The sequence below is a fragment of the Chiloscyllium plagiosum genome, chromosome 19 (genome assembly GCF_004010195.1).
Source record: "Chiloscyllium plagiosum isolate BGI_BamShark_2017 chromosome 19, ASM401019v2, whole genome shotgun sequence".
NCBI lineage: Eukaryota > Metazoa > Chordata > Chondrichthyes > Orectolobiformes > Hemiscylliidae > Chiloscyllium > Chiloscyllium plagiosum.
In genome coordinates this window covers 9,655,931-9,679,092 of record NC_057728.1, presented here as the reverse complement: position 1 = coordinate 9,679,092, position 23,162 = coordinate 9,655,931, and the positions used below count along the sequence as shown (strand labels likewise).

Sequence of the window (23,162 nt, the reverse complement as noted above, 5' to 3'; positions counted from 1 at the left end):
TCATGTTGCGGCTGTACAGGACATTGGTTAGGCCACTGTTGGAATATTGTGTGCAGTTCTGGTCTCCTTCCTATCAGAAAGATGTTGTGAAACTTGAAAGGGTTCAGAAAAGAGTTACAAGGATGTTGCCAGGGTTGGAGGATATGAGCTACAGGGAGAGGCTGAACAGGCTTGGATTGTTTTCCCTGGAGCGTCGGAGGCTGAGGGGTGACTTTATAAAGGTTTACAAAATTATGAGTCGCATGGATAGGATAATAGGCAAATATTTTCCCTGGGGTTGGGGAGTCCAGGACTAGAGGGCTTGGGTTTAGGGTGAGAGGGGCAAGATATAAATGAGACCGAAGGGGCAACATGTTCACGCAGAGGGTGGTACGTGTATGGAATGAGCTGCCAGAGGAAGTGGTGGAGGCTGGTACAATTGCAACATTTAAGAGACATTTGGATGGGTATATGAATAGGAAGGGTTTGGAGGGATATGGGCCGGGTGCTGGCAGGTGGGACTAGATTGTGTTGGGATATCTGGTCGGCATGGACGGGTCAGACTGAAGGGTCTGTTTCCATGCTGTGCATCTCTATGACTCTGTGACTTGCAGAGCAATGTTTTCGATCAATTGCTTTGCTACCAATGTCAGCATTGGTGATATCAACCTATGTCAACTCCCAACATCCTTACATGTGTGTCATGTTTTGTTTGTGATTACAGTAATAGTTTATAAACCCTCTTTCTTGAATTTGAGAATCTAGCTAATTTGGCTCCATTTAGAATAAAGATGCTTCGGAAAAGGTATCAAGAGGAATTGATGCTTTTTCAAGTAATCTTGGAGTCATAGAGGTGTACAGCATGGAAACAGACCCTTTGATCCAACCTATCCATGCTGACCAGATATCCCAACCCAATCTAGTCCCACCTGCCAGCACCCGGTGCATATCCTTCCAAACCTTGTCTATTCATATACCCATCCAAATGCCTTTTAAATGTTGCAATTGTACCAGCCTCCACAACTTCCTCTGGCAGGTCATTCCGTACACATACCACCGTCTGTGTGAAACTGTTGCCCCTTAGGTCTCTTTTATATCTTTCCCCTCTCACCCTAAACCTATGCCCTCTAGTTCTGGACTAGACTTTACCTATTTATCCTATCCATGCCCCTCATAATTTTGTAAACCTCTATCAGGTCACCCCTCAGCCTCCCATGGTCCAGCGAAAACAACTCCAGCCTGTTCAGCCTCTCCCTATAGCTCAAATCCTCCAACCCTGGAAACATCCTTGTAAATCTTTTCTGAAACCTTTCCAGTTTCACAACATCTTTCCGATAGGAAGGAGACCACAATTGCACACAATATTCCAACAGTGGCCTAACCAATGTCCTGTGCAGCCGCAACATGACCCCCCAACTCCTGTACTCAATACTCAATCTTGTTGCTACCAATCAAGAAGGGGAGCCACTTCATCCCCCCCCGCCCCCTCACCTGGAAACACAACAGTTTATTTGGAATTGTAACAAGTTGATTAATCTTACCTGGCATCTAATTGTAACATTTCACACTTGGCATTGTTGAGGTTTAAAGGATAGTTGGCTGATCCATTGACCTATTTAGTTGGAAAACACCTGAGATTGTCCCAGGTTCACAGCACAGCTCAATTTGCATCATGCTTGAAAACCTAGGTGAAACAGGACACAGATTTTCATGCCACAGCTAAACCAATTTGGTTACTGTTACGCATGGTGCAAGGGCAATTTTAAATTAATTGTTCACGTGCATGCGGATGTCACTACTGTAGAATGCAACATTTGTACTCCTTCACTGACTTAGTAACTGGACTTGTGCTGATCTCAATAGAGTGGCAGTACTGCTATCGCACTGTGGCTAAATGAAAATTGAAGGAATTTGTGCTGAGTCTACTGTTGTTTGTCATTTATATAAGCAATTTGGGTGAGAATTTAGGATGCATGCATAGTAAGTTTGCAGACGGCATCAAGATTTGTGGTATAGTCGATGGTGAAGAAGGTTGTTTAATTTATAAAGGGATCTTGACCAATTGGGCCAATGCGCTGAAGAGTGGCAGATGGAGTTTAATTTGGATGAATGTGAGGTATTGCATTTTAGTAAAATGAGCCTGGGCAGGATTCCATTAATGGTAGGACCCTGGGTGGTGATGCTGAACAGCAACACCAAAAGGTTCAGGTACATAGTTCTTTGAAAGTGGCATCACAGGTAGACAGGATGGTTAAGAAGGTATTTAGCACACTTGCCTTCATTGCTCAGTTGGGATGTAATGTCCAGGTTGTGCAGGATGTTGGTAAGGCCACTTTTGGATACTGGCTACAGTTCTAGGTCATCCTGCTATAGGAAGGATACTGTTAAATTGGCAAGGGTTCAGAAAAGATTTATCAGGATGTTACTGGGAATGGAGGGTTTGAATTATAAGGAGAGGCTAGATAGGCTAGGACGTTTTTCACTGGAGTATAGGAGTTTGAGGGGTGACTTTTATACAGGTTTATAAAATCACGAGGCGTATAGAAAACGTGAATAGCCAAGGTCTTTTACTTAGGATGGGGGAATTTCAAAACCAGGGGTATATTTTTAAGGTGAGCGGAGGAAGATTTAAAAGGGACCTGAGGGGTGATTTTTTTCCTCACAGAGGGTGGTTCATATGTCAAATGAACTGCTGGGGGAAGTGTGGATAAAGGTACAGTTACAACATTTAAAAGACATTTCCACAGTTACGTGAATAGGAACGTGAATAGAGGGATGTGGACAAAGCACAGGCAAGTGGGGGCAACTTAGTTTGGGAACCTTGGTCGGTGTGGATGTGTTGGACCAAAGGATCTGTTTCCATGCCGTCTGACTCTATGAATATCCTATTTACTAGACTTCCTAAACATTGTCCCACATACTCTTCTGGAATGCATATGTGTCTGAACACAGGACACAGTCAGATCTGGCAGCGTTCTATCTGCATTTTACCAGAACTGACTGCTTTGGCATGTAAAGAATAGCTACCTGATGATGATATAAGGAGTGCAACCGTTATCTGTAGAAATGTACCCAAATATAATTTGCATATTACAGAAAGTGCATCTCTTTGTGTAACTGAGCTATTTTTCATTTCTTGCATTAGTATTTTTGAATGAGGTAGAAATTTAACAATTGCCCAATGATGGACATCTGTATATTATCAGTAACATTATGCACATTAACAATTGCACCATAAATCTCTCCGATCCTAGTTTAAAATTTGAGTAAGTATTTCCATGAGATGTATAACTTGCAGTAGAGAGATAAAATGATCAAGAGTAATAATTAAGAAAAAATGTTCACTCTATCTTAAGTTATGAGTGTGCAGTTAAAATAATTTTAATGAAACTGAGAAAAATTGACCTTTCTCCCTAAATTTGGAGAAGGGTTTGTAACATTGTAAAGAAGGCTTACACATATGGTAAAGTAAAAGTGAAATGGGGTATTGATTTATGTGGAACACAGGCATGAGGATTCTGGAGAGCTGTGCTGATTGAAGTTTCCTTTCTTAAAATATGAAATAGTCAGAAAATTGAGAGGTAATTTTCACTACCAACTGGGCGGTAAATCTGGGGAAAAAAAACCTCTGAATTCCATTTTGTTAGAATCCATTGAAGTAAAACTGGATAAGTTTTATAATGGGTGGAAGATGCCTCCACAAGTTTACTGTGCAGTATTGCAGATTAAAACACCCACTTTACTTGTTACTAAGAAATCAATTTTGCATCAATTCACAGAGCAAAAACATCACTTCTGAGAACATATCTCACTTTCTGATTTTTTTGCAGTATGGAGTACCTTGATTTGTGATCTATTTTTAACAAAATGTTAATTTGACAGGCATGAAGCAAAAACTTGGAACCCTGCAAACTCATCAAAAAAGCTTTCTTCAGGGATGCATCTGGCCGTGGTAACGTGTGGACAAAGATTGGAAGAAACTTTAACAATGCTGAAGTCTGCCATTTTATTTAGTCAGAAGCCACTTCATTTTCACATATTTGCAGAGGATGAACTCCATACCAAGTTCAACAGTACAGTATGTATCTGGATAGCTCACACTTATTTAAACAAGTTTTACAAAGAAATAAAAAATGCCCGTCTGTATGTTGAGCCAGATTGTTTTAAAGCAAGTTTTAGAAATGTTTTTATCTAATTCAGTTACTGCACCATTTCTCTGTCTTCTCACCTTGCCTATTTCAATATCTTCTTCATGGAAGAGGCCCCCTATTTGGTATCTTCTACTATTCAGGTACTTGGAAGATAAGTGACCCTATGTTAATACCACTGAGTTATTTGAATTAGAATCTCTACGATGTGGAAACAGGCACTTCGGCCCAACAAGTCCACACTGACACTCCAAATTTGCTTACCCACAACAGAATAAAAACCCAACTAAATGCCACTTGATTGATTTTTCAATAAGAGAGTACCATTTGAGGCAAATTCTACTACCTTTCCAGTGACTATTTGAAGGAGTTATTTTTTTGGCTTTGAATTTAAATGGAATAACCCATCAGTAATATATCTCTTTTTGGCCAACAGCTGGAAATCTGGAAGACTGCTTTTCATCAGAGGTTTAATCACACTATCTACCCAATAACATTTCCAGCTGAAACTGCAGCAATATGGAAGAAGTTGTTCAAGCCCTGTGCTTCCCAACGACTCTTTCTACCTGTAAGATTTATTTTTCTTTTACATTGGCATTGCAGTTATGTTATTTCATTATGTTACAGCTTGTCTGTAAACAAATTGATCAGAATGCTTTGTGGTACAGCAGTAATGTCCCTACCTCTTGATCAGAAGGTATCTTTTAAATTCTACCTGCCCTGAAGGCGTATCGTACGTAATATGTTTGAACAGATTGATTTTATAAAGTAATTTGAGGCTATAATGTTTATTCGTTTGAAAGGTGTGTTAGTGTGGAACCTTTTCCTGAAATTGTCTAGTCAAAAATAAATATGTATATGTTAAAGTAATTTTTCAACTTAACACATAAACATCTTCAATTTGTCTTGAACTCTTGAAGTTGGGCTATTTGGTTAGGTATGGCGGCAGTTCGGCTTTCCATTCAAATAACCACGTCAACAGGAATCTGTTTGGGTATAAGTTATGTTTATAAAAATAATTCCAGCTGGCTCCTGATTCTTAATTAAACGATTGTAGTATTCAAGATAGGGAGGTGCTGGTCAGCAGTTTCGTACTTCTATTGTTTAGGTAGTTAGAAGATAAGTGACCCTATGTTAATACCACGGAGTTATTTGAATTAGAAGTAGAATCCCCACTGTGGAAACTGTAGTTATCTGTTTATACTCCTTGCCAAAACAAATTGTTGACAAAAAGCTCCTTGGTTTAACATTAATCCTATTGCTGCTAAAGCTCCATTAGTGTCGAGTTAGTGGACATTTATTCATTGTTTGCATTCAATATCTTCCATACAGTACTGAAGTTGAAATGACAGATTAACTGCAAATTATGTTGCAGACCTTGTGTATGTTTGCAAATAGAATACATTATTTTGGGTTGCATGAATATCTCTGATATCTTGCCATTCCCATACCCTGAAAGAAGGTGCCAATATGGAAAAAAAAAGTTCTTTGGGCAGATTTTCTCTTGCTATCGCTCTCACTTGGATTTCTTTGCATTAGACTTGGCTTAAAGAAAATCCATCAATCAGGTGTATTAATGAATGCTATTTCACTGCTTTGAATAACTTATATTTTATCATCAACTCAGATGAAAAGTTAGTGGACACTTTGCATTTATGCATGCATATGTTACACACAACAGTAATAGGGATAAAAAAAACTGATTTTTCTTTCAACTGGGATTTAATTTTGGGGAAGGATAAGGGACTTTTGGTCAACAATTAGTTATTGAAGAAAAAAAAGGACAAGGTGTGAAATGTTCAGAGCTTTAAATCTGGCATTATGGCACACAAAGACTGCTCACGAGACCAATGCCTGCAGTGCTGGAGCCTTAGCAGATGGAGGTTGCTCAGAAAACAGTATTGAGAAGTCTTGGAGTAACTGTTCAGGAGGACCAGCGGGTTTCACATTGGGCTCACAGTTAGCTTGTTGCAGGAAGAGCTGAGTAGCCTGTTATTTAGCTGGCTTTTCCCCAACTGAAAGCTGAACAGTTTCCAAGCAAAACCAGCCCCCTCCCAGTCATAAAGTCATTCATGTGTTTTCTTAGAAGTGATTCCAAGTACTTAGATGAAATCATCTGGTTTCCAAGAAATCTCTTTCATTTAAAAATAGTTCCAATGTCCAAAGTGGTCATGAGGGAACCATTTTTGAATAAAGGTATTTCCACAGATTGTGAAATAATTATTTTTGTTGCAATTCTTCAAAACTTAATTCTCAAAATATTAAAATATAAAGCCTTCGTAATACAATGGTTATTAAATAGAGAAATTTTAGCTTTTTTATTTGAGCATTCTACAGTCCAATATTATAATAATTATGGCCAATTGACGGTAGCTGTTTTTTAAAAAAAAAGTCAAATTCCTTACTTACTGCCTATCTTAATTACTGCCTATAGTCTCAAGCAACTCTACCAGTCAAATCATGGTAATTTGTATCTGCTCTGTGTTTAGAATATAAAATTATATCCAAGGGCTATATGGAACGAGAATATTGACTGTTCTGTATATACTGGATTGAAAGGGTTTTAAGGGAACTTGTGGTTTCTGGGAATTGTCTTTTAATTGGTTCTCTGGCATTGTTTGGAATAGATGGAACCTTATGTTCTGGAGGCTACCTACGAACCACCTCTGAACTGGAGTTACTATTTTTCAGTACACACCTAGGTGTGTGATCCATTTGTGGCTCTGTCTGTCTGTCAGAAAAGAGGAAACCTACCCTGCTCCATAGATCTCTGTCAGCAACATTTATACTGGGAACCTGAGAATGTTCCAGAAATCTGTATTTTTATCTTCAACTAACTCTTAAAATCTTCAGTTCAGATGAGAGTCAATTAGAAGTTAAGTATGATTTTGAAAATCTCATCAATTCTACAACTGACTGCATTGCAATCTCAACAGCAAAATGACTGGACTGAGATGTCTCGTTTTATTTTTATCCTTTGTTTTTTATTCAGACTGTATTTTTTCTGTATGCTTTTCCAAAAAAAGTCACGTTTACAGTGCTGCATCGACTTCTCTATCAGATGTGTGTTTAAGACGTTAAGAATAGTTTATTTACTGACTGCTTTTAGCATTTTTATGACCAAACTTATCTTTTGAAGTTATTTTTGAGTTTATTTAAGAAAGCTAGTATAAGTCTCTCATTTGGTCTGATTAATAGTAATTGAGAGATCAAAATTGACCATTTTTGTGATTAAAAAGTACATAGCTTTGATACATCTCTTGGTGTATTGGGGTTCAATTACCAGCACATTCCTGCCCTCAGTTGTTTCACTTCTCTCCATTCCACCATCAATAGTTGAGCTTTCAATGTCTTGATCCTACTTTCTTGAATTCCTTCTCTAAAAACCGCAAGCTTTTTATTGAAATTCTATTTCTTCAAATCAATTATTACTTTAATCACCCTGAGTATTTTTTTATGAAGTGTGGTAATGCATTTTTGACAAAAGGTTCTACATCAATCTGTGAATAATCTGGAGCTACTGTTGGCCAAAACCTGAGTGAACTACCCATATAAGTACAGTGTCTAGAGACCAGGTCAGAGGTTAAGAATTCTGCAATGATTTACTCTCCTCCTGATTTGTCAAAACCTGTCCACTGTTTGCAAGGCAAAGTCGGGAGTGTAATGAAATACTCTTGACTTATCTAGATTGTTTCTCGAGCTGCAACCTTCAAGAAGCTCGACAAAGCAATTCACCTAATGAGCACCCCATGCACTAACTGCAATATTCACTGTCTTCAACCTCAGTGCTCAGTGGCAGCAGTCCATGCCATCCACAAGATGTACAGCAGCAACTTGCCCATTTTCCTTCAACAGCACCTTCCAAACCCACAAACCATATGTTTGCCTGGACAGGAGCACCCAGATTCTGTGTAAAAATGTTTTAGTGGTGCTTGTTGTTTTCTTATTTCCCTCACTACTAATTATCTGTCATGGTTTGGGTTTGCAGAAACTTAAAAATAAAAAATTGTCCTCCAGTATGCAAAGACTTCTCAAAGGGCCAGGCAAAGTTAACTGAGGGCTATGATGGATGTCTGTTTTCCAAAGACAACAGCAGGAGCCTTGTAGAGGCTTTCTGACCACACACAGCACCCATCTTGTCCTCTTCCCAATTGGCCATGTTCTCTTTCCCTTCTCATCCCCAATTCAAAGATAAAGACAAATATTAGTAGGCAGAGAAAGTCTGCCAGTGCTATTTGTTTTCCATATTTAACTTGCATTCTTCCTCACTTGTCTGGACTTGTACAATTCTAAATTCTGCAGCAAATTAAATAAAGCAGACTCAAATTTGTTGACTAATGAAAGAAACAGTCAGTGGCACTTCTGCATCAGTCAATGCTGACCATTATTTGAACTCAGTAAGGTAAATCATGTATCATGGACTTGTCCTGTCATGCTCAGGGAGCCAGTTTAGCATTAATCAACTTCTAGTAAAAGCCACAGAATGTTGCCGAATTGATGTATCACTGAAGTCAAAGATATTCCAGTAGTATTCCATTCTAAATAGGTTGAGTCAAACTGCTTGACATTGCTTAGTGACACTTAGTTGGATAAGAGACTTCCCAAATAGTGCTGCTAAAAGCTGTGAAGCCTGTTCTACCTGCTGACAACTGAGCAGTGTTTGCAAGTCTGACCAATCCCATCGACATGACTTTCATGTATTGAGTAGCGTCATTTTTATATGAAGAGCTGCGCTTTTAGTACTAATGTTCATCTGTCAAGGGACTATTATTGTTGTAAAGTAAATTAATTTTTTACCTCTATATTGAGCATTTTGAAGTTGCAAACCCTGACTTGCAGAATTGTGATCAGTGCTGAATGGAAGTGCTAGCAAATAGAGGTATTTTGAACAGTCTGTATTAGCACATATTTGCATGAAGCTGCTTGAACAGAATGTAATTTCATTTCTTCTTGATGCTTGTCCTTTCATTTTAGCTGATCCTCAAAGAAGTGGATTCTTTGCTCTACGTAGACACTGACATTCTTTTTTTGCGTCCGATGGATGATATTTGGGCATTTCTTGAAGATTTTAATCATACTCAGATTGCTGGAATGGCTCCAGAACATGAGGAGCCACGAATTGGCTGGTACAACCGTTTTGCCAGACATCCATACTATGGGAAGACTGGAATCAATTCTGGCGTTATGTTGATGAACATGACCCGTATCCGAAAAAAATACTTTAAGGTAAGTGTGATCTGGAAGTTTTATGCTCATGTATTGAACTGCGGTAATATTTTACATATTTTATGGTTTGTGTGATCTTTTGCAATGCACTCTGAACACTCTGAAGAGATATGAAGTGAATTAACAAGGAAATCCTTCAGTGAATTTTGAAAAGTAATTTCCATGTAGACCCTTTTTACTGTTACAATTATTCCACTATTGAATAAAATTGTTTTTAATTTAGTTAATAAATGTTTAATTGTATGGTATCATACTGTATTTAATTTATAGAATAAAATACCAAGCCAATTGCCAGACCAAGTGTAACTGAATATTTGCTTCCAATCTTACTATTTTAGTGTTTACTTTAAAATCATTTCAGTTCCTTTTTCTGAAGCTGCAATTAATATTATACACTTTCATGGTCTAAATGTCCCTTGTGTTGATGAAGGAATTTTTAACGAAAAAGATAAATGAATGTGTTGGAGTGTTGACAGTGGAGGAGAGATTTATTTAACTGTCCAAACACAATGGTCCTGTTACTGTGCACATTTGCAAGTTCCTTAACTGCAGTCACAGGATAATGATCCAAATGAGGAACCCAAACTGATATTCTCCCTGCCATTTCCTGTTTTATTCTATTGCGTTCAAATCAACTGTGTAATCATTTTGATCATTAAACAGCAGACTTGTTAAACAAGCAAAACTTAATACCAATAATTTAGAGCAGAATAATCAGAAATTTAATGATAAGATTAGAGAATCTTATTATAGTAGACATTTAGAAACGAAACATAATGGCAGAAATCTCTAATTATGATTTAATTACAAAGGTCTCTTAAGTCTATACAGTATTCTGAAGGGTTGAATATTAGTAGTTACTTTGACCACCTGATGGCGCTATTAGACTGTCTTTGGCATCACTAAACATTGTGTGAGATGGAAAATTTAAATATGGAACAAAACTCATTTACTGAGTGGTGTCTCAGATGTCCAGTACTTGCATAGTTTCAAATTATTATTTTTCAACTAAAATGGCGATAACTTGGTCGCTTATTAAGATGGTGAAACCAGCTATAATATTGTGCTAGTTATCTTCTATTGAGTTGTTAATATTGTTCCAATAATATTAAATTTAGCTAATTAATAATCTTGCATAAGAGGTGCTCCTACCTGCTTGGAAAGTAGAGGTACTGCCCACAAAACAATTGTGACAGATGCTTTTCTAAGTTGGGGGTAAAGAAACCAAAAATCAGATTTGCTGTATATTAAACTGGAATATTTGATATGAAGGTGTCTGCAATGGATTGTATACCATACCTGGCATTTTCTTTCATTCCATTACAGACATTCCTGTTTATCCACATGTGCTCTTGCTCTCATTCATACATACTAGCTCAAACTGAAGACCTACTTATTGGCATGATTTAGCTTTGCGGCCTTTTTTAAGCCTTCATTGGATTTTATTTTGTATTCCTTCGTGTTTTTTCAACAGATGTATCTCCTGAATCATTGAAATAACACTCTCAAGCTTCCAGCTGCTTTGCCTTTGTGACAGATCATGATCTGTTAAAGAATTCAATCATCAACATTGGTCACTGTTTGAAGCGTCTGCATTGAGATTATCCATGGGCTGACCTCGTGTCAATTAGTAACCCTTTCTCTGCTATTCCATAATCCACCCTTTGTAAACTTCAGCTCAATTGAAAACTCCCATCCTGTTCTGTCCTCCATAAGGTCCTACTCTTCTATCATCCGTGTGTTCACTGACCTACGTTTGCTTCCATTCTATGCCAGAGGCAGTCGGTGAAGGATAGAGCTTGGAGACTAGTCTGAATGTACTTTGTATGCACAAATCAAAGCTTATAATCACATATTTAAGTTAATTCTCTGTTAATACCCAAGACCTGAATCAAGTCATAACAATATACGGGTATGGGTTTTGTCTTTCAGCCTGCTTTGATCAATGTCATGTGGCTGCAAGTACTTGTAACATTTTACTGAAATAATTAAGGTTATATGTACATTTTCCCAACTCCAGTAGATAGAAAGCGTTTCAACTTCTGAACGTATGAGGAGCATGGCTCAATGCTATGTCTGTCCAAGTGCTGTTTTGAGACTTTACCTTGCCTCTCCCCATCCAAATAAAAGTTGTACATTTCTGAGATTTGTTTACTGGTTGCTGTTTTTGAGCCTTAACTGCTCTATGTTGGTGAATGGAAGACATGAGACAAGTGGGCTGATAATGGTTGCTGCTGGACTATGGAGGTGGTGTTGGAGAAAAAGGACAGTCGGTGGTAAAGATAGTTCAATAAAGTTAACATGGTTGTAAGGATTGTGGAGTGATGAATTCAGAGCCTCAAGGGAGGAAAGAATGAGATAGGATAGATTATAAGGGAAAGCTAGCGTAGTCTGATTATTTGGCCCAATTATTCTGCCAGTGCTAACTACCCGAGCCTCCTGTCATCATAGAATCACAACAGTGCAAAAGCAGGTTGTTCAGCCCATTGAGCTGCACCGACCCGCTGAAGAGCATCCCACCCAGACCTATTACCGTAACCTTATTCCCTGGAATCCTGCACTTCCCATTACTAATCCACCCAACCTACAGACCCCTGGGCGCTACGGGCAATTTAGCATGGCTAGCCCACCTAACTTGTACATTTTTGGACTGTGGGAAGAGACTGGAGCACCCAGAGGAAACCCACACAGATGCTGAGAACACATGTAAACACACAGACAGTTGCCCAAGGGTGAAATCGAATTCAAGGGTGGCACTGTGAGGCAGTATTGCAGCCCTCTCTTCCCCTGCTAACTCTATCATCGTAATTGTAAATATCCTTCAATTTTGAACGGCTAGATTATGCAACAGAGTTTGCATAGACCTGATAAGCCAAGTGGCATCCTTCATTCAGTAAACTCACACTTCCTCTAAAACTGCTTCAATCGGTGGTAGAGAGTTTCACATTCTGAACATTCTTCGGGTAAAAACACTATTTGATTTTTTGGTGACATCTTGTAAGGGTGGCCTCTAGTTGTTTTGCTCACAAGAGGAAATGTTTTCCTCACAAGAGGAAATGTTTTCCTTTACATCCATTCTTTTTACAGAACATTAATTTTAAAGACAGACTTTTCCAAGATAAAAGTGACCTAGACTTCCATTCCTTTCTGACAGAAATCCATAGGACGTATGTTATCATTCTTGTAAATTATCTTTGCATGCTATACACTGCCTCTATATACTTTTCACAATACATCAGCCAGAACTGCATTGTATTCTCTAGTAGAACAAAGCTTCTATACCTGTTTAACATAGAGTGCCTTTTTCAAATTCCATTTCTTTAGATACAAAGCATAGTGCCTCGTTTCATTTTTATTATAAACAGTTATATGCCATGGCTAATTTATGCACCTTTCAATACTTGATGTATCGATACTTTGAGGCCACTTTGAGACATAGTCATACAGCATGGAAACAGACCTTTTGGTCCAACCAGTCCATGCCAACCATAATCCCAAACTAAACTATTCCCACCTGCCTGCGCTTGGCCCATATTCCTCCAGGGTAAAAATAAGGACTGCAGATACTGGAAACCAGATTCTAGATTAGAGTGGTGTTGGAAAAGCACAGCAGTTCAGGCAGCAATCGAGGAGCAGGAAAATCGACGTTTCAGGCAAAAGCCCTTCATCAGGAATAGAGGCAGAGTGCCTGCAGAGTGGAGAGATAAATGAGAGGAGGGTGGGAGTGTGGAGAAAGTAGCATAGAATACAATGGGTGAATGGGAGTGAGGATGGAGATGATAGGTCAGGGAGGAGGGTGAAGTGGATAGGTGGAAAGGAAGATAGGCAGGTAGGGCAAGTCATGGGGACAGTGCTGAGCTGGAAGTTTGGAATTGGGGTGTGAGGTGGGGGGAAGGGGAAATGAGGAAACTGGTGAAGTCCACATTGATGCCCTCAGGTTGAAGTGTTCCGAGGCGGAAGATGAGGCGTCTTTTCTCCAGGCGTCGGGTGGTGAGGGAGCGGCGGTGAAGAAGGCCCAAGACTTCCATGTCCTCGGCTGTATGGGAGGGGGAGTTGAAATGTTGGGCCACAGGGCGGTGTGGTTGATTGGTGAAGGTGTCCCAGAAATGTTCCCTAAAGCGCTGTGCGAGGAGGCGTCCAGTCTCCCCAATGTAGAGGACACCGCATCAGGTGCAACGGATACGATAAATAATATTGGTGGATGTGGCCATATTCCTCCAAACATTTCTTATTAATGACGTTATCCAAATCTCTTGTAAATGTTGTAACTGGACCAGCTTTCCCTGGAAATTCATTCCACACATAAACCGTTGTGCCTTTTTTAAAAAAAAAGCCCCTCGTCTCTTCCTAAATTCCTCTCCTCTCACCTTAAAAAAATGTCCCCTAATTCTGAAATTCCCAACCCGAGGGTAAAGACCCATTTTAACCCTAAACCACCTACATTCCAGTGGAAAAAATTCCAGCCTCTCCTTGTAACCCAAACCCTCCATTCCCAGTGTCATCCTGGTAAATCTTTTCTGAACCCCCTCCAGCTTAATAATATCCTTCCTGTAACAAAGCAACCGAACTGCACACTACTCCAGAAGAGGCCTCATCAATATCCCTTCATAACTTCAACATGACATCCCCAACTCCTGTGGTCCAAAGGTCAGAGCAGTGAAGGCAGGTGTACTAAACACCTTCTTAACCACCCTATCAACATGTGATTCAAACTTCAAAGAATCATGTACATGAACCCCCAGGTCTCTCTGTTCTGCAGCATTACCCAAAGCCTTACTTTTAATTGAATAAGTCCTGACCCTTTTGTTTTACCAAAAATGCAATACCGCGAATTTATCCAAATTAAATTCCATTTGCCACTCCTCAGCCTCTTGACCTAATTGATCAAGATCTCTCTGTACTCTTAGGTAACCTCCTTCAATGTCCACTATACCACCAATTTTGGTTTGTTCCTCTTCCCCACCTGAATTACCACCTGCCAAGTAATAAGTGACCCTTCCCTCCCCGGTTTGTATCTAAATGTACCACATCGCATTTATCTGTGTTGAACCTTATTTGTAAATTATTTACCTAGCTGTATCTTGATCAGGTGGGCCAAAGGGCTGAGGAATGGCAAATGGAGTTTAATTTAGATATGTGTGAGGTCCTGCATTTTGGAAAGGCAAATCAGGGTAGGATTATGCACTTAATGGTAAGGTCCTGAGGAATATTGCTGAACAAAGAAACCTTGTTCATAGTTCCTTGAAAGTGAAGTTGCAGGTCGATAGGATAGTGAAGAAGGCATTTAGTATGCTTTTTTTTATTGGTCAGAACAATGAGTACAGGAGTTAGGAGGTCATGCTGCAGCTCTACAGGACATTGGTTAGGTAGAATATTGTGTACAATTCAGGTCTCCCTCCTATGGAAGGATGTTGTGAAATGTGAAAGGGTTCAGGAAATAAATTACAGGGACTTTACCAGGATTGGAGGGTTTGAGCTATAGGGAGAAGGAATAAGCTGGAGCTGTTTATCCTTGAACATCAGAGGCTGAAGGATGACCTTAGGGGTTTATAAAATCATGAGGCATGGATAGGGTAAATTGATACATTTTTTTTTCCTCTGGAATGGGGAGTCCAGAACTAAAGGTTTAGGGTGAGAGAGGAAAGATATAAAAGGGACCGAAGGGGCAACTTTTTCACGCAGAGGTTGGTGCATGTATGGAATGAGCTGCCAGAGGAAGTGGTGGAGGCTGGTACAGTTGCAACATTTAAAAGGCACCTGAATGGTTATGTTGAATAGAAAGTGCTTACAGGGATATGGGCCAACTGCTGGCAAATAGGACTAGATTAATTTAGGATATCTAGTCAGCGTGGACAAGTTGGACCAAAGGGTCTGTTTCCGTGCTGTACATCTGTGACTGTATAACTAGCGAGTGTATTAATGTGTCCCTCCACCATCTCTGCCTCAGCTACAAATCTAGTATCATTGACAAATTTGGATAGTTGCACGCAGAACTGGAAAACTTGCTTCCAATTCTGATTAAGGACAAAAAGGCATGTTTTGATCAGCTTTGTCATTGATTTTCCTAGCCAATGTGGTTCTTTACAAAGCTGCGGAAGCTAATCCAGGAATTCCCGGAGCCAGCAACTGAGAGAATTGACATGGAAGTGACGTACATTCCTCTCCCTTTCAGCAGTAAGTGCTGTGTGTTGAGGTTTAATTGTTGTGTAGCCACTTTGAAAACTATTGAGCTGAGGTAAGTGGGAGAAGGGGGCAGAGTGGCAAATAAATGATGGGTTGGGGGTCAGGGTAAAAACTGGGTAAGGGGCCGAGTTCAGCAGTGACAGATTTGTGTCGTTAGAAAAAGGTGAGAAATGTGGGATTGGTCCAGCAAGGTTTGTAGGTAATGAGGTTGGTGTAGTTGGCTGAGGGTCAGTGTGAGTTGGGGGTTCAGTTCCTTACTCTATCCAAGGGTTAGATCAGGTTCGAATTCTCTATTACTGTTCCTGATTAACGGTCGAGCTCAGTGACTCTCAACTTTCAGAAATCTCTCTTTCCCCACACACGACCCCCCCAAGTTCAGGACTCCAAGAGTTCCAGACAGTTCCAGCAGCTAATTGTCCCAAAGAAATTTGAAGTTACCAGGCATTTCCCATGGAGTCAGCTACATTGAGACTTCCAACAATCCAAATGCACAATTGAAATCAGCACTGCTGAAACACCTATCTCTTTCTTTGGAATTTCTAGGCAAATCTGTTTTTGATTTCAAAATTGTTATTATGAATTGTGAACAATAGTCCCAATACTGATCCTTGTGGATCCCACTTTCTGCCTATCTGAATAATTATTTTATACTCATGATCTATGCACTCATTCTGTCAGCCAGCTTGTAGTCCCTTCTGGCACTTGTTCCTGGTACCATATTCTCTGACCTATTATCCATAGTTTTATTTTGGTGCACCTAATAGAAGAAGTTGTAAATCAGATAAACAACTTCTGCATAAATATATTTTTTTAAAAGACTTCATTTGCTGAAAACTCATGAAAGCTTCAAAGTGTGTAGTCTGCTCACTTGTTTTTATTTTAAATGCATTTGTTTATTTCTGAATTCCATTTGCCAATTCTATTTCTTTAGCAAAGACTGGAGAAAAAAAAATCTGCCATTGCATAGCTTTATCAGTGGTGTTATGTCTGTCCATTAGGAGGCCTATTCTTATCTGATCCGGCCTGTTTATTGATGTGTTTGTAAAATATTTGACTTTTGTTTTGTGTTCATTGGTAGGAACAGTAGAAGTGGCTAGCAGAAGTCTAATGATAAATTAGTATACAAAGAGGAAGACAAAATCCATAAATCCCAGCAATGATGCAATTGTTTACACTCCAAATATATATATATATTTTTTTAAACAAACTTGTTCATTTAACACAGGCAGTTGTCTGGGATATTGCTGTCAGTGGTGTCACTGGCCCTGATCCGGCTGGGCATGTTTCTAGAGTGTGAAAGCATAATTAAACACCACCATGCAAGTAATGCATGGCTTTGCCATAACCCTCCAATTGTTTCCTTACTCATTCATGGAGTCTCAGTAATGCATTGCTTACCAAAGTATTTTTCAATGTGACTCCATTTTATGACCCTTACACTTGAGCATAATGTGACCCCCAGATGCAGCAAAAACAAAACAGCAATACAGCAGTGTGGTAATGTTCAATGTCCTGTTTAAACTCTATATTTAATATGTATTCATTAATTCTGTTTATATAAATGTGAATCAATTGAATATGTAAATCAGTTTATAAAGTACTTTGTACACACAGAAACTCCATTCACTTTATTCCCTTTGCCTATCTCTTCTGGTCAATTTATATCCGTGTAATTGAGATTCCTGTATGTTGTTTTTACAACTACACCCCGAAGTGTGGTTGATCCCTTATTGTCTTTTATTTCTTTCCACATGCAGGTTATTCTTGTCTTTTGTGTATGCCTGTTTTTCTATGGCTATTATCCTATCCTGCCTCATAAATATGGTTACCATATCTCCTTTTTGCAATTTCTAATTCCAGTCCTTTTGGTTTTCCCTCTACGTATTTCTCTTTAATCTCTCTTGACGGTTGTTTTCTCTCAACATATGATTTGCTTCATCTCCTGTTTGACTGTGCACATTGTGCAATGCTCTACAGACATTCTGATTCATCTTTAGTAGAATGAGACAAGAAATTCTCGCTTAAAATTGTCTTGTATTTCTAAAAATCAAAACTTTTTAAGTTACCTTCAGTGAAGCATTGACTCCTCTAGCCATCAATGTTAACACTGAAGTTAGGTCTTGCAGGGCATTCTTTAGCAGAATAACAATGATTTATTCATTATATCTGTACCTCCTAAGTTGTAATGCAGTATTTTGGTCAAATTCCTACTTTTTTTTAGTTCTTCCATCTGTCACTTTATGTTAGATTTAACTTTGTACTTACAGGATCCACTATAGGGGGAACTTTAAGAGTGGAACCGAGGACATCTTGCTAGGGTCTGTGTCCGAAAGTATTTGCTTATCTGTCTCTGGGTGTGTGCTGAGGCTGTCAATTGCTGCCGGCCAAGTCATGGCCACTGCCTAGTGGCATTATTTTAGGAAAGCTGATCTCAATAGGGTTGCTCCTGTTGGCTGGCTGTAGGGTCTTGCTGTTCATTACTACCCAGCCAGGAGGCTTTGGAGAGCAGCAGAACCACTGTGTAATCTGGGACCTGCGGGGTAGGAGCTCCCTGCTGCAGACCTCAGACAGTGATGTAGCATTGGGAATGATTGTGCCAAGAAAGTGCCATTCAGGTCAGGTACAGTAATCCATGTTAAAACTAATCTGCAATATTCAGTGAAGTTTCAGTTCCAATAAATGAACTGATGTGAAAATCTAACAGTGCTGAATGAGGATTTCCTGGGTTGCCATTTTTGTGAATGGCCTGCTCTCTACTTGATTATGAAATGTGTTTCAACTATTGACAACAAAACATAGTGAGATCTGATGATAACTAAAGCCTGCAACTTCTGCCCAAATGAATCAATAGTTGCAAGTAAATCTCCAGTCCAGATATCTTCATTTCGCAAATTGACAACTGTTGAGTCATGTTTGGAATTGGATATTTTGTGTGAATTGTGTTAAGAGTCAGGCCATTTTGTTTTTAAAAAAAAATCAGTTTTTATTACCTGTTGCACATCAAAACTATTAATAAACCTCTGTCAATTGCCCATACGTTAAATTACTGAATCAAAGTGAGCTTTATCTTCATAATTTTTGAATCCTACAGAATGATATGACAAGTGTCCGCCTGAAATGGGAAGATTTACTTTTGCCTCTCTTCAAGAAATACAAGCTCAACATTACTTGGGGAGACCAAGATTTACTCAATATTATTTTCCACCAAAACCCAGGTACTATCTTTTATTTTTTGTTGTTTTCATTTGCTCTTTTGCCAATTTGCTGATCACTCTCTTCCTTTCTTTTGTTCCTTTCTTCTCCTGGCTGCCTCAATTAATCGCTCTTGGATTGGTGGCAACCCCCACCTCACTTCTGTGCACATGGTATTGCTTCTCCCCCACTCTCGCACCCATGGCGTTGTCATCCCCATGTGCACGTCATCCTGCCTCTGTTTGTGATATTGTTATACTCCATTCTTTGCCCCCCCCAGTGTGACATTGTTGTGTCCCCACTTCCCTTTTCTCTCTTTCCCTTGCTCCTCGCTTACCTTGAGTGATAATTATTTAAAAGCTCCTCATGTCTTTTTTTCATTTTTAAATCCCACTTATTGGGTATTTGACACTGGCTGCTTGTATAATGCAAGAATCCATTTTGAATCTCTGCATCCTCTACAATTCTTTGTATTCATTTTCTTCTATGGAGTTATTTACTTGCTTCCTTGGGCTGATAAATGCAAATCAATGACATGTTGGGCTGAAAGTATGTTGTGGCAACACCAAATTAGAAAGAAGACTCCTCTTCTGGCTTTTCAACACATTTGATTATCTGCAAGGCAAGAACATGATTAACTACTTCTAACTGCCTGGGTGATTGTAGCTCCAATAATCAAGAAGCTTGACAATATCCAGACCAAAAGCCTAATTTATTAGCAACTACTACCTGCCTCAACTTGAGCATTAATTCTATCTACCTTGTCTGCAACGTGTACCATCTATAAAATGTATCACAGCAAACTGTCTTTATGCCTCCGACATTCAGGATCTCTGCCACCAAGTTGGGCAAAGGAAGCAGTGTGTGGGAACACTACTGCATCCAAATTCCCCTCAAAGTTACACATATCCTTGAATGCACTGACATTATTCTATTCAGTTAGTTAATATCAGAGATCTCTCTGTGGGAGTAGCTTTATTGAGAACAGAAGATTTCTTGTTTAAGAAATAGATTTCTTAACTGAGAAATTGTCATGGATATTAAGGTTTTGTAGATTTTAAAGATCCATTTATGTTGAATTTAAAATTAAAGTTTAGTCTAGGAAATTATCATTAGTACTGCACTTTGTTTTATATATATTACTTCTCTTATAGAAAGCCTGTTTATTTTTCCATGTCAGTGGAATTATCGACCTGACCACTGTATGTATGGCAGCAACTGCAAAGCAGCAGAGGATGAAGGAATCTTTGTTCTTCATGGAAATCGTGGCGTCTACCATGATGGAAAGCAGCCAGCTTTCAGAGCTGTGTATGAAGCAATAAAAAGTGTAAGTACTACAGCCCCAGGAATAAAGCTGAAAAATAATGTACCATGAAGAGAAACAATCTATTATTTTTGAGAAAAATTATTTTTTTGAAATCTATGCAACAAGCTGCCTCTGGGTCTGGTGTCACTTTGTTTATGCATAGTTCTGTTCGCAGGAGTTATTTACTTGGCTACTGTCACATCTTTTTTTAAGACAGCGATTTTCAAGTAATACTTTCCAATGTTGAAATATGGGGGAGCAAGACTTATTTTTCACTAAAAGTCAATAATAATGGCTCTTGTAATTAGTCTAATGTGTGTAGGAGTGTTTTTTTCTGGATTCTATAGCAAAGTTGCATCAATTAAGAACAGCACTCCAGCAGTTAATGAGCTCTGGTGTATTTAGGCTGTTCCTCCCCCACCCTATTCACATGAGCTGCACTAGTAAGTTTCTTGTATGCACAATGTCCTTGATAGATCATAAGGCACTTGCTGCCATAAATTGTTGAGGTGCCAATCATCAGTGTTTTTCTTGTATGCTAATGCATATGAAGATATTTCAATTTTAAATGAAGTCCGGTTCTGTTTTCTTTTTACTACCATGAGCATTCTCCCTTCCCCAACACCTCCCCCCTCCTCCCCAAGATTTCTGTAAGGAATAAAAACACTTTTTTCAAAAAAATCACCTCAGGTAGCACATCTACTTCTATATAGGAAGAAAATCAAACTGTTTTTGAATCTATCTTTGGATGCTATAGTTATTTAATAACAAAAGGCTCAGATTACCAGATTAGTTTGTTTGAAAATGGTCAACCTCCGGGTTATCTTCTCTCTAATTGGGCTAAACCAGAGGTGAGGATATATAGCAGCAAGATTTTCTAATCAATGAATATGATAAAAAATAATAGGTTTGCTATTTTTACTATCCCTTGACATACATAATTTTTGACTGAAAGGTTACATGACCCTAAACTCCTGCTAATATTGGCATTCATTTAGGGCAGGGCTTTCCACCATGGGAATTGGGATTCAAGTAAGTTTGCAAGTTAAATTTTAGAATCCTGAGGCAGTAATACCTGCTCCAGCTAACGTGTAACGTTATGTTTCTGCTTTTACAAGTCCCTGCTATGTTAGGTTACCCTCTGTCCTGGAGCATGCACACATGCGCGCGCATGCATGCATGCATGTACTGAAATCGCATCACAGTTGGAAATGGTTTGGGTGCATCAGTCCAGGGCACACAGTAATAACTAGCTGTACAGTAATGCTGCAAATCTTTTTTTTTATCTGGTTGGTCTTCACTGCCCATGAAAATGTAACTAAGATTCCTAGAGCTATTTCATGGTGGCACATGTAGGTAATTTAGTGAATCATAGTTTCCATTGCCAAAGTTAGCTGCTTTGAAACAGGTTTTCATAATTTCTTTCCTGTTTTAAAATTCCTAATTCAGTAAGGTATGAGAATGAGAGCACATGATATAGGGTCACTGACCAAAAAAGATAATTATACATTTCCAAAGTGATTGGGATAAATGTGTGAAGAGAAATTTTGCTCCACATGGACAGGTGGTGAAATGGAACTGGCTGAACTGATCTTGCAGAGAGCTCACATGGCTGTGATGGGCCAAGAGTCCTCATCCTGTGCTGTAATCTTTCTATGATTCCAAATATGGGAGATAATCATACAACAGTTATGCCAAATTATGGGTGCCTTTTAATTACTTTGTGGTCAAAATTAATTTTGATTTATTTTCACTCTACATGCTCAGCTCCACTGTTTCCACACTTATCACCCAGCCAAAACCAAGAGAGACCTTCACTTTCAGAAATATATAAACACTGTTCTTCAGCAGATTTGTACTAATACCAAGATATCCTTCTTGAAGAGTTTCTGTTGCTGCACTTGTATAATTTTATTTGCATTTTTTTTGTTACAAAAGAAACCTTGAATTCCTGATTTTTTTTTTTTCTCTTCTTTTTTGGTATAAATGTATTTTTCATTGCTTCTGGAAGCACCCCTCATCACATTCCACTTGTTACAGTGACGTTGGGCAACATTTTGAAAATTCATAGCTAAATTTTTATGCACATAAGATGTTAGCTCATTACTTTTCCTTTGGGCCGTGATGCTTATTGTTCTGACATCCATTCCAGAATAATGGGTTTGTGTAACTTTTTTTTAAATGCCTCCATAAACATATCAATATTGTGCTAGATTACTTTTTGATTCTAACCATGTATTCTATGTATTTATTTGATTTCAGTGCAACAGGCTCATTCCCTGTAAAATCAGAAGGAAACATAAGCTTGCGGCTGTGATTTGGCATGTGCAGGTAGACAACCCTTTATCCGAAATCCGAAAAGGTCCAAAATCCAAAGGTTATTTTGTGAAGTTTTTTTCTCATGAACAAGGTTGTTTGACGTGCAAACAGTTAACCCAACTTCACACCACTCGCTGCATGTCACTCGATGTGACATGGGGGGTGTGTAGCCCAGCACTGGCAGGCCTCAATTCTGTCTCAGGGCCCATTACTCTGAGTCTGCTGTTCGGTAAGCTTTTTAAAATTTCACCAGTAAACTGTCACTTATTTTGAAATTCAAAAAATTCCAAATTCCAAAAACCAGCTGGTCTCAAGCGTTTCGGATAAAGGATTGTGCACCTGTAATATATTTGTGCAACTCGTTAGCCTATCCTCAAATGGATAAAAGCAGTAAAAAAACATGGGATAATGTTCAGGATGGCAGGGTGCAATTAATGAGCTGTTATAGAATTGATAAAGTGGTAGGTGGAGCAAAATGCAGGTAAGTGTGAAAATTCTCCACTTTGGTAGGAAGGATACTTCTGAAAACAGGAGTAAGTATTGGAACATACAGGAATTTGGGGTGTCCTTGTTTCTAAATCATTTTGTTAACAGCAGGTAGAGCAACCCATTATGTTTTGTTCACCTTTTATTGCAAGAAGGTTAAAGCACGAATTAGAGAGCTCATAATTTGATGCTGGGGGGTTGTGATGCATCTTGCTTGTACTTGTATCGTTGAAGGTGGGTAGCACAAGTTTGGTGCTCCAATATTATTGCCATGATTACAGCATAAGGCCAGACATCTTTCTAGCAGTTGTGTTACTCTCGGT

General features: G+C 38.9%; 1 protein-coding gene across 4 annotated transcripts in view; it reads left to right on the top strand.

Annotated features, from left to right (window-relative positions):
* Positions 1-23,162, top strand: part of gxylt1b (glucoside xylosyltransferase 1b) — an 87,625-nt gene that overhangs the window by 54,947 nt on the left and 9,516 nt on the right. For 3 of the 4 annotated variants that reach the window (XM_043709049.1, XM_043709050.1, XM_043709051.1), the window contains 5 exons: positions 3,862-4,057; positions 4,564-4,695; positions 9,102-9,353; positions 18,628-18,751; positions 19,883-20,055. In XM_043709049.1, coding sequence (XP_043564984.1) covers positions 3,862-4,057; positions 4,564-4,695; positions 9,102-9,353; positions 18,628-18,751; positions 19,883-20,055 — 877 coding nt within the window. Of the gene's footprint in view, positions 1-3,861; positions 4,058-4,563; positions 4,696-9,101; positions 9,354-18,627; positions 18,752-19,882; positions 20,056-23,162 lie in introns of those variants that run through there. The other variant, XM_043709052.1, reaches the window with a different exon arrangement.